The 15,454-nt window shown below is 46.3% G+C and overlaps 1 protein-coding gene across 1 annotated transcript; it reads left to right on the forward strand.

The window, feature by feature from the left end:
- The first annotated feature begins 246 nt into the window (after positions 1-246).
- LOC143291138 (uncharacterized) lies at positions 247-15,186 on the forward strand. The gene is made up of 4 exons (XM_076600809.1): positions 247-405; positions 8,203-8,433; positions 10,938-11,078; positions 13,146-15,186. The coding sequence occupies exons 2-4, from the start codon at positions 8,238-8,240 to the stop codon at positions 13,304-13,306; spliced, it is 498 nt and encodes a 165-aa protein (XP_076456924.1). The 5' UTR covers positions 247-405; positions 8,203-8,237; the 3' UTR covers positions 13,307-15,186.
- Positions 15,187-15,454: the final 268 nt, after the last annotated feature.

Here is a 15,454-nt window from a genome sequence, read left to right on the forward strand (position 1 = left end):
AGAAAAAGTAAAAAAGAAAAAAAAAGAAGAAGAAAGAAAGAAAAATAAGAAGAAGTAAAAAGAAAGGAAAAGAAGAAAGAAAAGAAGAAGAAGAAGAAGGAGGAGGAGGAGGAGGAGGACGAGGAGGAGGAAGAGAGAAGAAGAAGAAGAAGAAGACAAAAGCGGAAAAAAGACTTGTTCGATATTGGCGATATCTATGAAGGTTGCGAGATTAAAACTGGCTAACAAAACAACACCACGAGTGCAAAGGTTTGCGATAGCTGGTTAAACAAATAAACGAATTGGGGACAATGCAGTGCACCCTCAGTCAATGATAAATCTGTCATCATTCTAACTAGTCCGTTCCTGTCTTCTGTCGCCGCCGCAACCACTCCATTCTCGGCGAGACTTCGCGTGCGTCTAAAGGTGGGTAACTCAGGGATCTTGAATGACTGATTGTCAGCCTGTTCTGGGTGGAAACTAGGAGGAATTTTGTTTAATGTCCCGTCACACATATCGGTGATTGAAGACATTTTGTTAAAGTATTTATGAATATATCTGAGTATTATCGGTTAGAAGGGGTGGGAGATGTGGATGAATGGAGGGTTGGGGGAAACTGGGCAAATGAGGGAAAAAATGTGGGTGAAATTTGGAGCGAAAAAACAAACAAAACCCGAACCCCCCCCCCCCCCCAAAAAAAAACCCTCTAAATACAGTTACAGGAAATTACTTAAAGGACTTCGTAAGAGAGAAGTCGTTAAACTGACAAGCGAAACAACTGATAATGCAAAAAGTCAAAAACATCAACGTTCTCAGTCACTTGTGAAGACACACTTTCGTGTACAAAAGGCTTCATCAAGCTACAGTGGAAAATTATATGCTCAATTGTCAGGTTACTAAAGCATATACACTTGACATTAGAACAATACTTGGTCCGTAATGAATTTGATAATAGTCTGAGAGCTAAGCTCAGAATTGGTCTGCGAATCGGACCAAAGTCTGAGAGAGTCAACTGACGAGGTTTTAGACTTGAATTCAAGCACCTATAAAAGTCTCTTTCTAATATATTGCTTATTTCCTTGTATGACAATGGGCAATATACTTTTATACTATCTATATGATTTTTTGCTCCCCTTTTTGCTGCCCTGTCTGCTTGGTCGTTATAACGGAATCCAGTGTGGGATGGTATCCAACAAAAATCAACATTTGTACCCTTTACAAATAGGGAGTGCAATAAATACCTAATTTCAAAAAATAAATCTTCTCTTTGATTATTCTCAAAAAGGAGCAAACCTTTTAAGACAGATTGAGAATCAACACAAAATAGGATATTACTTACTATGATTGGTATATCAACAAGATGATTCAAAGCCATAAGGATGGCCACCAATTCAGCTGTAAAAATTGAATGTCCCTTACCTAAATAATATGATTTTTCTGTTTTTAGGTCAGGAATGACAAAAGCAGATCCTGCACTGCTATAATCCAGGACCGAGCCATCAGTGTAAACTTTTAAACGATAATCAAAATTTTCTTCTAATTCAATTCTGACAGATGCTGCTATTATATGTGGAGATTCTCCTTTTGTTGTGTCAGAAGCACATATGTTGACGTTTGCTTTTGTTAACTCCCAGGGAGGGACAGGTGGCACCAGAACACGAGGTGCCATATCATGCAAATCAATGTCTGAAGAATTTAAAATATCTGACACATATGTGCGAATGGTTTGTAGAAACTAGAAATGATTATGCAGTTAGGATATGTATTATTTTATCATAATTCATGACGGGCGCAATAGCCTCCAAACCAGGGGGGGCTGTGTCCACTGACAGCAGAAGGGGCGAGAGACGGGTCACTGGCTTAAAAAAAAATAAATGAATAAATAAATAATTTTAAACTTGCTTCGGGTAGACGGTACTCATCAGCTTAGGCCTGTAGCTCGTCTAAGTGAAAGGACGGACACAATAGCCGAGTGGTGAAAGCGTTCGACTTTCAATCTGAAGGTCCCGGGTTCGAATCTTGGTAACGGCGTCTGGTGGGTAAATGATGGAGATCATTCCGAACTCCCAGGTAGACATTTGTGCAAACCTGCTAGTGCCTGAACCCCCTTCGTGTGTATACGCAAGCAGAAGATCAAATACGCACGTTAAAGATCCTATAATCCATGTCAGCGGTCGGTGGGTTATGGAAACAAGAACATATCCAGCATGCACACCCTCGAAAGCGGAGTATGGCTGCCTACATGGCGGGGTTAAAACGGTCATACACGTAAAAGCCCACTCGTGTACATGCGAGTGAACGTGGGAGTTGTAGCCCACGAACTCAGAAGAAGAAGAATAAAAAATCATAGTACGACTTACACTCTCCAAGCCCCGTTCCTTCCCATTATTTCGAGTAATATTTGTTTGTTCTTAATTTCCGGTCTTTTCCGACGTTGAGCTGATACATTGTGTACATCTCTCACCATTCGCCCATTGTTTTATTTTCTTTGTTTCTTAAAAAAAATTAATCAGAGAGAGAGAGGGAGAGAGAGAGAGAGAGAGAGAGTGAGAAAAAAATTACTCCCCCCAAAACATTGACTCGTTGTGCCTGCGCTGGAATGAAGTGGGCAAAGGCTTTTTTCTTCTTCTTCTGCGTTCGTGGGCTGCAACTCCCAGGTTCACTCGTATATACAGGAGTGGGCTTTTACGTGTATGACCGCTTTTACCCCGCCATGGAGGCAGCCATACTCCACTTTCGGGGGTGTGAATGCTGGGTATGTACTTGTTTCCATAACCCACCGAACGCTGACATGGATTACACGATCTTTAGCGTGAGTATTTGGTCTTCTGCTTGCGTATACACACGAAGGGGGTTCAGGCACTCGCAGGTCTGCACATATGTTGACCTGGGAGATCGGAAAAATCTCCACCCTTTACCCACCAGGCGCCGTCACCGAGATTCGAACCCCGGACCTTCAGAATGAAAGTCTAACGCTTTAACCATTCGGCTATTGCGCCCGTCGGCAAAGGCTTTCAATACCACCACCACCACCACCACCACCACCACAACCTTTCTCTCTCTCTCTCTCTCTCTCTCACACACACACACACACACAGACACACACACACACACACATTTGTATTTGTATTTCTTTTATTGTCACAACAGAGTTCTCTGTGTGAAATCTGGGCTGCTCTCCCCAGGGAGAGTGCGTCGCTTCACTGAGATCACCACCCGCTTTTTTTTTGGTATTTTTTCCTGCGTGCAGTTTTGTTTGTTTTCTTTTTCCTATTGAAGTGGATTTTTCTACAGAATTTTGCCAGGGACAACACTTTTGTATCCGTGGGTTCTTTTACGTGCGCTAAGTGCGTGCTGCACACGGAACCTCGGTTTATCGTCTCATCCGAATGACTGACACACACACACACACATACACACACACACACACACACACACACACACACACACACACACACACACACACACACACACACACACACACACACACACACACACACACACACACACACACACACAAGCACACGCAGTAGTAGTAGTAGTAGCAGCAGTAGTAGTAGTAGTAGTAGTAGTAGGCATCCGTCACTCGAGAGAGACAAAAGAGTCGTGGTCCGGGCGATGTTTCTGGCACAGCTTCTGTTGTGGCTTGACAGACCTGATCAGGAATGACAGTCTCTCCCATGCTGCGTTCTCCAAGCCTGATGCTGGTCTCTCCGTTTGATTTGAGGCCTTCCTTCTTGCCTTCCTCGCCTCTTGGCTGTTAGGGCAAGTGTCTCTTGGAACTCGGAGAGGACGTTCTGCACTGTCTGCCTTCAGGATGATCGTTCGGAGTCTGCAGCTTTCCCATGTGTCTTGGTTGATGCTTAACCCCTTCAGTGCTGGAGAACCCCCCCCAAAAAAAAAACAACAAAAACAACAACAAAAAACAACAACAAAAAAACAAACAAACACACACACAAGAAAACAAAACACCAGTAGAAAGTGATGTTTCGAGTCATATAACTTTCCGAAACAATAAGCCCAAAACTGAGAAAATGGTCTGCAGATATACCACTCTAGATAAACTGTGTGAAGTTTCAGCCTCCCAGAGTTATTTCCCTTCATCAGTGACGTTACTACTATGCCCGTAGGTGACAAGTGCTGTGACACTCAGGTCTCTTTTGCAGACATATTAAAAAAAGAAAAAAGAAAAAAAAAAGCGCGATTATTTTTGTGTGTGTGTGTGTGTGTGTGTGTGTGTGTGTGTGTGTGTGTGTGTGTGTGTGTGTTTAACATAGTTGGGTTCTGCTTGCAGGGTGTTTTCCCTGAGCCAGCTCTCCCTAAGGAGGTTCCTATGGGTATTCGTTCATCATCCGTTTTTTTTCTTCTTTTTCTCAAGGCCTGACTAAGTGCGTTGGGTTACGGTTGCTGGTCAGGCATCTCCTTGATAGATGTGGTGCAGCGAATTTGGATTAAATTTGTCCGAACGCAGTGACGCCTCCTTGAGTTATTGAACTGAACTCATCATCCGTTAATTAGCACACGACATGTCCGAGTATTGTCAAATTCAAAACAGCATGTCAAAAAATCCAGTATCAGAGCTGTGCAATGTGACCTTCGTCATGTTCATGCCAGTTGCCAAGTGTTGGCATCTGTCAATCAGTGTCAGTCTAAAAATAGCCTGTCTGGGTGTCAAGTCTTTTGACAGATGCCAACACCTGGCAGCTGGCATGAACATGATGGTCACACTGCACAGCCAGTAGCAGTATCAGTCAGTATCAGTATCAGTATCAGTATCAGTAGCTCAAGGAGGCGTCACTGCGTTCGGTCAAATCCATATTCGCTACACCACATCTGCCAAGCAGATGCCTGACCAGCAGCGTATTGGCATCTGTCAATCAGTGTCAGCCTGTCTGGGTGTCAGGTCTATTGATTTTTTTTTATTACTACTGTAGTGCGTATTTTTGCGACAAGTCTGTTTACAGTGACATGACTCCACCCCTTGCCTAGAAATTCCTTTACGATCCTTCTTCCACCCCAGCCTTTCTCCTTGAAACAGTTTTCAATGGTAACCTTATCACTTTCACTCAAAGGCAGGGTTTATCCTTCCAAACTGAAACTTTGGACAGAACTAATTTTGAATACAGACCACAATAAAAAATTTTAAAAAAGGAAAAAAAAGAAAAAAAGACTTGACACCCAGACAGGCTATTTTTAGACTGACACTGATTGACAGATGCCAACACCTGGCAACTGACATGAACATGATGGTCACATTGCACAGCTCTGATATTGGATTTTTTGACATGCTGTTTTGAATTTGACAATACTCGTATAAATTTGCGTCCGAACTTTTAGATATTTTGCAGACTTGTTGATGATACCCTAAGGTTACTGTGTGAAAAATATCAGTAAATTCGGTTTCTTTATGACTGAGAAAATACTTGTCAAAAAGCTGTTCACTTTTTTGGGGGACACCCGATATATGGATCCAGCATCGACGAAGGAGCCACCACGATGCAGCTGAATGCAGCCTGGGATTGCCTTAGGGACTCCGACTCTGGATTTTTCTTGTTTCTTTCTTTCTTCTTCTTCTTTTTTTTAAAAAACAACAACTCAGGGTTGACTCCCGAAGCTGGAAAAGCTGGGAAACACGAATGGGTATAGCACCATAAGACAGCGGAGATTTCATTGTTTTCCTTCACTTGGACGAGCTACAGGCCTAAGTTGATGAGCACCGTCTACCCGAAGCAAGTTTAAAATTATTTATTTATTCATTTATTCATTCATTTATTTTTGGAAGCCAGTGACCCGTCTCTCGCCCCTTCTGCTGTCAATGGACACAGCTCCCCCCTGGTTTGGAGGCTAAGCAACACGTGGAGGCCGCTGATGGATCTGGCTGTCTCTGAGACGCACACCTTGGGAGCATTTTCTAGAGCAGTAACAGTATCAGTATCAGTATCAGTATCACTAGCTCAAGGAGGCGTCACTGCGTTCGGTCAAATCCATATTCGCTACACCACATCTGCCAAGCAGATGCCTGACCAGCAGCGTGACCCAACGCGTTTAGTCAGGCCTTGAGAAAAAAAAGAGAAAAAAATAAAATAAAATAAAATACAAAAATAACAAAAAACAAAAAAAAAGAAAGAAAAAAAGAGATAAATACATAAAAATACTACTACTACTAATAATAGTATTTATAAGGCGCAAAATCTTGATGAAGTCATCTATAAGCGTACAAAAAAAAAGAAAAGAAAAAAAGCGACAATGATGATAAATAAGCAAATAAATGTAAAACATGCAGACACACATTCACACACACACACACACACACACACACACACACACACACACACACACACACACACACACATGCATAACAGATATGCAACAATCATGCAGTTTCACAGATATGAAAGCACAATCAAATACACATAAACGTACATGAGCCCCAACACACACACACAAACACACACACGCACACACACATAGCTCTGCACCCCCCCCCCCTCTCCCCGCTAGAGCAGTGAGAGCTGATCCACAATGCCACCCCTAGTATACCAGCCTTTGGAACCACATACGCGCTCACGTATACACACAAACAAACGTCATTCTATTGATGTGAGTTATCATTCAGGGTCTTTCTCTTCGTGTGGTCTTGTGTGGGGCACCGTGGCCGCAGAGTGGGTAAGGCGTCGGACTTGTGATCCAGTGGGTCAGGGTTCGATCCCCTCGTTTCAGCCTGCTGTTGTGTCCTTTGGGGAAAAGTGCTGTATTCCGATTTTCCTTTCTTCACATAAACATGTGTGAATGGGGACCTGACTCGGCTGGGGAAGGTAAGAACAGAGAGAAGACTGGGCCCCATCTTCCTACGCCGAGCCCTAGACACGGTGGATGTGAATTCACCACCCCCATGACCTTTTGATATGGGACGTTAAAAACCTTTCAACCTTTAATCATCGTGTGGCTGAGTTTTACCCCCCTCCCCACACCCCCACACCCCCCCGCCCCCTTTTGAGAAACCTGCTGCGTGAAAGTTGATTCCTTCAGGGTACTATTCTATAGGGTGCAACCCCGATCAAACTTTAACTTATACTATTCTATAGGGTGCAACCCCGATCAAACTTTAACTTATACTATTCTATAGGGTACAACCCCGATCAAACTTTAACTTGTACTCTTCTATAGGGTGCAACCCCGATCAAACGTTAACTTATACTATTCTATAGGGTCCAACCCCGATCAAACTTTAACTTATACTATTCTATAGGGTGCAACCCCGATCAAACTTTAACTTATACTATTCTATAGGGTGCAACCCCGATCAAACTTTAACTTATACTATTCTATAGGGTGCAACCCCGATCAAACTTTAACTTGTACTATTCTATAGGGTGCAACCCCGATCAAACTTTAACTTATACTATTCTATAGGGTGCAACCCCGATCAAACTTTAACTTATACTATTCTATAGGGTGCAACCCCGATCAAACTTTAACTTATACTATTCTATAGGGTGCAACCCCGATCAAACTTTAACTTGTACTATTCTATAGGGTGCAACCCCGATCAAACTTTAACTTATACTATTCTATAGGGTGCAACCCCGATCAAACTTTAACTAATAAGTAAGCCTTGTTTAATCAATCTTTCAATAATTATTCTTTCCCTTTTGTATGTGTTTTCAAAATCTATGGAGACATGCTCTAGAGGCGAGTAGTAAAATGTTTGTTTTATCGAAATTTCAAAAGTAGATTTGGCAGAGAAAAATATATAAGTCAAATGCCTGATAATTACGTTCTCAGCGTCTTCAGATTTCGAAGTAGTAATCATTAGCTGGAAATAGAAACAGGGAGACACAAAGGCATACCACGAGAGTTACGCTTTGTAAGGTTTGTAACATGTCTGTGATTGGGGAAGAGTTTCATTTTATAATGGAATGTCCCAATTATGATCAGTTACGAAATAGATATGTTCCTAACTAATGTTTGTCTCCAAAATTAGTTTTTAATTTTTGTAATATGCTCAAAGGAGGCAAAAAAGTCATTTTAGCTGTAAGATGATTAGATTTGCAAATGTTGCCTAGCTACACTTTTGGAGTTAAAAGACATTTGTGTTTTCTCAACTTTTATGTGGCATTATTGTGTATTTGGAAATGTTTGTTCTGGGCATGCAGTAGTCCTCCATACTCCAATAGGAGTGAAAGGATAATTAAAACTTGAAACTTGTTTTTGCTTGCGCAGTGAAAAACGGGGTTTACGCCAGTCTTCAAACCAACATGAGTCCTCGTCTATTGGCAGGCATTGCCACTGGAGTTATGGCCGTTGCCATGATTCTTCAGATCGTGGGAGTGGCCACCCCTTCCTGGGTGAGCGGCAAAGTTCAGCAAGGAGCTACCAGTAGTGCGGGCTTGTGGAGAATATGCGCGACGGCCCAAGATAAAGAGGCGTGCGTAGACTGGCCCGTCGTTCCAGGTAAGTGACATGAAAGGCGGTCGTTAACTCCAAACACCCTTCAGCTTACTTTGGTTGATGAGGACAGCTGTGAGCGGTGCGGTGGTCGAATGGTTAGTGCGCTAGATTCAGAGGTTCCTGAGTTCGAACCTCGGCACACATGCTGGGTCAAAGGGTGGAGATTTTTCTAAGTTCCATGCAGGTCGATATATGTGCAGACCTGTTAGTGCCTGAACCCCATTCGTGTGTGTGCGTTCGGAGATCAAAATACGCAGGTTAAAGATCCTGAAATCCTTTGCAGCGTTCGGTAGGTTATGCCGGAAACAAGAACATACCCAGCAAGCACCAGCTCCGAAAACGGAGTAAGGCTGCCTGCCTGGCGGGTTAATAAACAAAACGGTCATACACGTCAAAATTCACGTCTCTGTGAGTGTGTGTGTATATGACCTGACTGAATGACTGGTACCTGACTGAAACGAATGATGAGCGCCCAAAGGCAGCCCTCAATCGGCTCTAGCCAGGTAGGCAGCCTGTGGTGCAAATGACCCCGTGTTTGTGAAGCGCTTAGAGCTTGATCTCTGACCAAGGATAAGCGATGTATAGGTATCCATGTCACCATCAAAAACTGTCCATGGCAGAGGATGGGGAAGACAGAGAAGAACAGGGTGAAAATCGACTCAACACCGATGCCGTTTGAATACAGCTGAGGGGTGGTGGTGGTGCTGAAATTCTATCTCCCTCACCTCCCCCTCCCTCACCTCCTCCCCTCTCTCACCTCCCCCTCCCTCACCTCCTCCCCTCTCTCACCTCCCCCCTCACCTCCCCCTCCCTCACCTCCCCCCTCACCTCCTCCCCTCTCTCACCTCCCCCCTCACCTCCCCCTCCCTCACCTCCCCCCTCACCTCCTCCCTTCTCTCACCTCCCCCCTCACCTCCTCCCCTCTCTCACCTCCCCCCTCACCTCCCCCCTCACCTCCTCCCCTCCCTCACCTCCCCCCTCACCTCCCCCTCCCTCCCCTCCCCCTCCCTCACCTCCTCCCTCTCTCACCTCCTCCTCCCTCACCTCCCCCATCACCTCCCCCCCTCTCCCACCTCCTCCCCTCTCTCACCTCCCCCTCTCTCACCTCCCCCATCACCTCCCCCCTCCCTCACCTCCCCCCTCACCTCCTCCTCCCTCACCTCCTCCCCCCTCTCACCTCCCCCCTCACCTCCTCCCCTCTCTCACCTCCGCCCCTCTCTCACCTCCTCCCCCCTCTCACCTCCCCCCTCACCTCCCCCCCTCACCTCCTCCCCCTCTCCCCTCCTCCCCTCTCTCACCCCCCCCCTCACCTCCCCCTCCCTCACCTCCTCCCCTCTCTCACCTCCCCCCCTCCCTCCCCCCTCCTCACCTCCCCCTTCCTCACCTCCTCCCCTCTCTCACCTCCCCCCTCACCTCCCCCTCCCTCACCTCCTCCCCTCTCTCACCTCCCCCCTCCCTCACCTCCCCCTCCCTCACCTCCTCCCTCAACTCTATCTATCTATCTATATTCAAAATAAATAAAACAAAGTTGAAAACCAACACCTATTTTGCTAAAAAGAAAGTGAAAAGATATACATCACAAGATAGATAGAGAGAGAAAGACAGTCAAACGGAGAAACAGACATAGAAAGAAAGAGAGATTATGTGTGTGTGTGTGCGCGCGCGCGCGCGCGCGCGCGCGCGCGCGTGTGTGTGTGTGTGTGTGTGTGTGTGTGTGTGTGTGTGTGTGTGTGTGTGTGTGTGTGTGTGTGTGTACGTGCGTGCGTGTATGTGTGTGTGTGTGTGTGTTCGTGTGTGTGTGTGTGTGTGTGTGTGTGTGTTCGTTCTTTTGTTTAGCGTCTTTTCACTATCAGTGATATTAGACGTTAAAAAAAAAAAAAAAAAAATTAAAGGGGTGGGATGGGGTGGGGTGGGGGCATGGGGTATGTGTGTGTGTGTGTGTGTGTGTGTGTGTGTGCGTGTGTGTGTGTGTTTATGTGCAATGTTTCTAGGAGTACTTTGCCTGTATATGTATATGCTTGTCCATCACAGCACACACACACACACACACACACACACACACACACACACACACACACACACACACACACACACACACACACACACACACACACACACACACACAAAACAAACAAACACATAACAACAACAGAAAACCCCGTCAAAATGAAAGTAGGATTTTATATTAACAACAACAACAACAAAAACAACAACAACAACAATAACAATGATAATTATAACAGGACATGTATCAGCGCTTTCCTCATTGCACAAAGCGCTTTTACAGTCCACACAGACACGAAACACACTCAGTCTTCAACTCACAATCATGCACAATAAACACACACACACACACACACACACACACACACACACACACACACACACACACACACACACACACACACACACACACACATATATATATATAAATATATATACATGATATACATGTGCGCATATGAATTCATGCGTACAATACATACACACATACATTGTTGGAACAGATTGGTTGGACGCCTCAAGAGCCTTCGGCATCTTGTCACTGCTGCTGATGATAGCAGCCTCGGGCCTGGGTGTCTTCGCCAGCATGAAACATGACAGCCGCGGCGTCCTGCTGCTGGCAGCCGTCAGCGGTGGTTTGGGAGGTGAGGGAGGGGGAGATGAGATGAGGGGGGAGGTGAGGGAGGGGGGGAGATGAGATGAGGGAGGAGGTGAGGGAGGTGGAGATGAGATGAGGGAGGAGGTGAGGGAGAGGTGAGGGAGGGGGAGATGAGATGAGGGGGGAGGTGAGGGAGGTGGAGGTGAGATGAGGGGGGAGGTGAGGGAGGTGGATGTGAGATGAGGGGGGAGGTGAGGGAGAGGTGAGGGAGGGGGAGATGAGATGAGGGGGGAGGTGAGGGAGTGGGAGTTGAGGGGGGAGGTGAGGGAGGGAGAGGTGAGGGAGGGGGGAGATGAGGGGGGGGGGGCGAGGGGGGAGGTGAGGGGGGGCGAGGGGGGAGGTGAGGGAGGGGGAGGTGAGGGTGAGGTGAGGGGGGTGAGGGGGGAGGTGAGGGATGAGGAGGTGAGGGAGGGGGAGGTGAGGGGGGAGGAGAGGTGAGGGAGGGAGAGGTGAGGGAGGGGGAGGTGAGGGGGAGGTGAGGAGGTGAGGGGGGAGGTGAGGGAGGGGGAAGTGAGGGGGAGGTGAGGGAGGGGGAGGTGAGGGGGGAGGTGAGGGAGGGAGAGGTGAGGAGGGAGGTGAGGGAGGGGGAGGTGAGGGGGAGTGAGGAAGAGGGGAGGTGAGGGAGGGGGAGGTGAGGGGGGAGGTGAGGGAGGGAGAGGTGAGGGGGAGTGAGGAAGAGGGGAGGTGAGGGAGGGAGAGGTGAGGGGGAGTGAGGAAGAGGGGAGGTGAGGGAGGGGGAGGTGAGGGGGAGTGAGGAAGAGGGGAGGTGAGGGAGGGGGAGGTGAGGGGGAGGTGAGGGAGGGAGAGGTGAGGGGGAGTGAGGAAGAGGGGAGGTGAGGGAGGGGGAGGTGAGGGGGGAGGTGAGGGAGGGAGAGGTGAGGGGGAGTGAGGAAGAGGGGAGGTGAGGGAGGGAGAGGTGAGGGGGAGTGAGGAAGAGGGGAGGTGAGGGAGGGGGAGGTGAGGGGGAGTGAGGAAGAGGGGAGGTGAGGGAGGGGGAGGTGAGGGGGGAGGTGAGGGAGGGAGAGGTGAGGGGGAGTGAGGAAGAGGGGAGGTGAGGGAGGGAGAGGTGAGGGGGAGTGAGGAAGAGGGGAGGTGAGGGGGAGTGAGGAAGAGGGGAGGTGAGGGAGGGGGAGGTGAGGGGGAGTGAGGAAGAGGGGAGGTGAGGGAGGGAGAGGTGAGGGGGAGTGAGGAAGAGAGGAGGTGAGGGGGAGTGAGGAAGAGGGGAGGTGAGGGGGAGTGAGGAAGAGGGGAGGTGAGGGAGGGAGAGGTGAGGGGGAGTGAGGAAGAGGGGAGGTGAGGGGGAGTGAGGAAGAGGGGAGGTGAGGGAGGGGGAGGTGAAACGAAACGAAATTTAATTTTACCAGGGCACAGTGAACACAGTTAAACTTGTATGAGCATTAAAACTAGTTATGATGTTGTTCCAGAGGCACCGACCGCCAGAGTAAGTGAGACTCGATTTAACTAAATCAAATCTAGGCAGTGGTACCATGAACTTGTTGTTGAATCAATTCTAGGCAGACGAAGAAGAAGAAGAAGAAGAAGAAGAAGAAGAAGAAGAAGAAGAAGAAGAAGAAGAAGAAGAAGAAGCCCAAAACAATGCATATCAGTTGTTTCCACATTTCTGTGTTTCAATTTTCCATATCTTTCTTTCCTTGTGGTTTAAAAAAAAATTATTTATTTATTTATTTTTTTTTTAGGTGCTTGGGAAAGTGTCTCTTTTTCATCTCTCTTTTCTTGCATGTTGGAAAAAAATGACTATAATTCTTGACCGATTTTCGCTTATTTATTTATCTTTTTTTTTCTCAAAGCCTGACTGAGCGCGTTGGGTTACGCTGCTGGTCAGGCATCTGCTTGGCAGATGTGGTGTAACGTATATAGATTGGACCGAACGCGGTGACGCCTCCTTGAGCTACTGATGCTGATACTGATACTTTTCGCTTTTGTCATTTAGCTCACATAATTACTGACGACTTTAATTGTTTGTCTTGTCTTTTATCATCATCATCATCATCATCATTGTTATTATTATTATTATTATACTTGATTGTTACAGCCCTATGCTCACTGATATCGTTTGGAGTGTTTGCGGGGGAAAAGGATGACTCTTTCCCCAATGTGTTCGACTACGACTACAGCTTTGGTTTGTGCGTGGTGGCAGCCGTCCTGGGTTGCATTGGCAGCGTCATCTGCTTGGTGACATACTTCTGGAATTGAAAAAAAAAAAAAGGTTTTTCGAAAAGTATGAGACTGACGTCAAGTCGCCACATCACCACTGTTTAGTGATACAATGATGATAATTAGTTTTGATTATATATATATATTTTTTTTTAATACCAGAAACTGCACACCGTATCTGCTGATTAAGGCCAGAGCTACTGAGCATGAGGGGGACCTAAAAATCACAGTACTTCTGTCTTAAAGTGATCATTGTCTTCGATTCAAAATTCAAATTCAAATTAAAAAAGACCCCTTCCCTTTTCAAAAACAACAACAGCAACAACAACAGCAACAACAAACGAACAAACAACTAACGGAAACAACAACAACAACAACAACAACCGCATTCATGCGTACACACACAGACACGAACACGAACACGAACACACGCACCCACACACACACACACGCACGCACACACACACGCACACACACACGCAAACACATCTGCATAGAAGTACACACACACACACACACACACACACACACACACACACACACACACACACACACACACACACACACACACACACACACATCTGCATAGAAGCACACACACACACACACACACACACACACACACACACACACACACACACACACGCACACACATCTGCATAGAAGCACACACACACACACACACACACACACACACACACACACACACACACACACACACACACACACACACTTCTGCATAGAAGTATTCGTTCCGCCACTCCACCTACAGCCAACTTCCTCCCCTCACTTCTCTCTTTACATACATACACACACACACACACACACACACACACACACACACACACACACACACACACACACACACACACACACACACACATACATACATACATACATACATATATACATGAAAGAAAAAACATCTTTGACTTCAGCAATGAACAAATTACAGGCAACTTGAATACAAACATTACATGAGCGTGTCGTTTATTACAGCAACAGCAGATGGGACAAATGATTTTTTTCTCCTCTCCAATAAACATTCATCTTTGCGAGTAGTGTTTTACATCGTCTTCCAGAAGGCAGCATCTTAGATACAATCAGTCAATCAACCAACCAATCAATCAAAGAGTTAAGTGGATGAGCGGAATCTTTAGAATTTTGGTGTGCTTTTCAGCTAAGAGCGGATTTGTACAGGGTGTTGAAATGTTGCTTCGTGGGTCTGGCTTATTTATGACTTTGCTCGCCTGGTTTACAACTCGTCCTAACTTTGTCCTAAGTTTGACCCTCACATTTCCAGTCCAAGCCGTAATGCTAAATTCATGAAAATTTCTCTATCAGACCTCTGTACATCATCTCTCGAAAATGTCGGCTAACATTAAAACTACTTAATTTCTTTCGATTTTTTTTTTTTTACATCAGATTTCTGCTCTCACCTGCTTGTTACCTGGTCTAGTGCCTGGCTTAGTGTTCGATCCATTTAAATTGAAACCGAATGTGTGGCACTGTTTTGCTTCTCTAAGTTTATATACGTTTGTTTTGAGGTTAACCCTTTCACCGCCAGTCAATTTAGAGTACAAAATTCCCTCGTGGTATAAACACAGAAAAGACAGTGGCTAAGAATAGCTGGGGATTCCTCCTCCGATGTATAGAAAAAAGGCCTATCCTACCACAGAACATTCAGAGCAGTTGGTTCATGGATAACAGACCAATGAATGGTCACCTTTCAGTGACATGGGTCCCGTACCACGCCTGTGCATAAATGCGAGCTTGGCGGTGAAAGGGTTAATCTTCACTTAGTGGTTCAATGATTGAAAGAAACCAGTGATTATGGCTAGATGTTTACCCGTTCGGAGGATCGGCCATTGGAATGGTGGTGGTGTGCATAACGAGCAATAAAAACATTCAAATTGTCATTGATGCCAAGAAAGCGTTCTTCTTATCTGTGTGTTTCACTGTCTTGTCCTTTGTCTCTCTGTCTCTGTCTCTTCTATATACATATATGCGCCCCCCTCCCCCCCCCCCCCCCCCACACACACACACTCTCTCTCTTCCTCCTGTCTCTCTCCCTCCCACCTCACACACAGACACAAAGACACAGACAGACAGACACACGCTCTCTCTCTCTCTCCCTCCTAATCCTCTCTCCCTCCTCCTCCTCTCTCCCCCCTCTCCCTCCTCCCC

Source organism: Babylonia areolata, chromosome 16 (genome assembly GCF_041734735.1).
Source record: "Babylonia areolata isolate BAREFJ2019XMU chromosome 16, ASM4173473v1, whole genome shotgun sequence".
NCBI lineage: Eukaryota > Metazoa > Mollusca > Gastropoda > Neogastropoda > Buccinidae > Babylonia > Babylonia areolata.

Coding starts and splice junctions, on each gene's coding strand:
- LOC143291138 (XM_076600809.1), top strand. CDS start 8,238: ATGAGTCCTCGTCTATTGGCAGGCATTGCCACTGGAGTTATGGCCGTT. Junction 8,434..10,937: donor AGACTGGCCCGTCGTTCCAG/GTAAGTGACATG, acceptor TTGTTGGAACAG/ATTGGTTGGACGCCTCAAGA. Junction 11,079..13,145: donor CGTCAGCGGTGGTTTGGGAG/GTGAGGGAGGGG, acceptor TGATTGTTACAG/CCCTATGCTCACTGATATCG.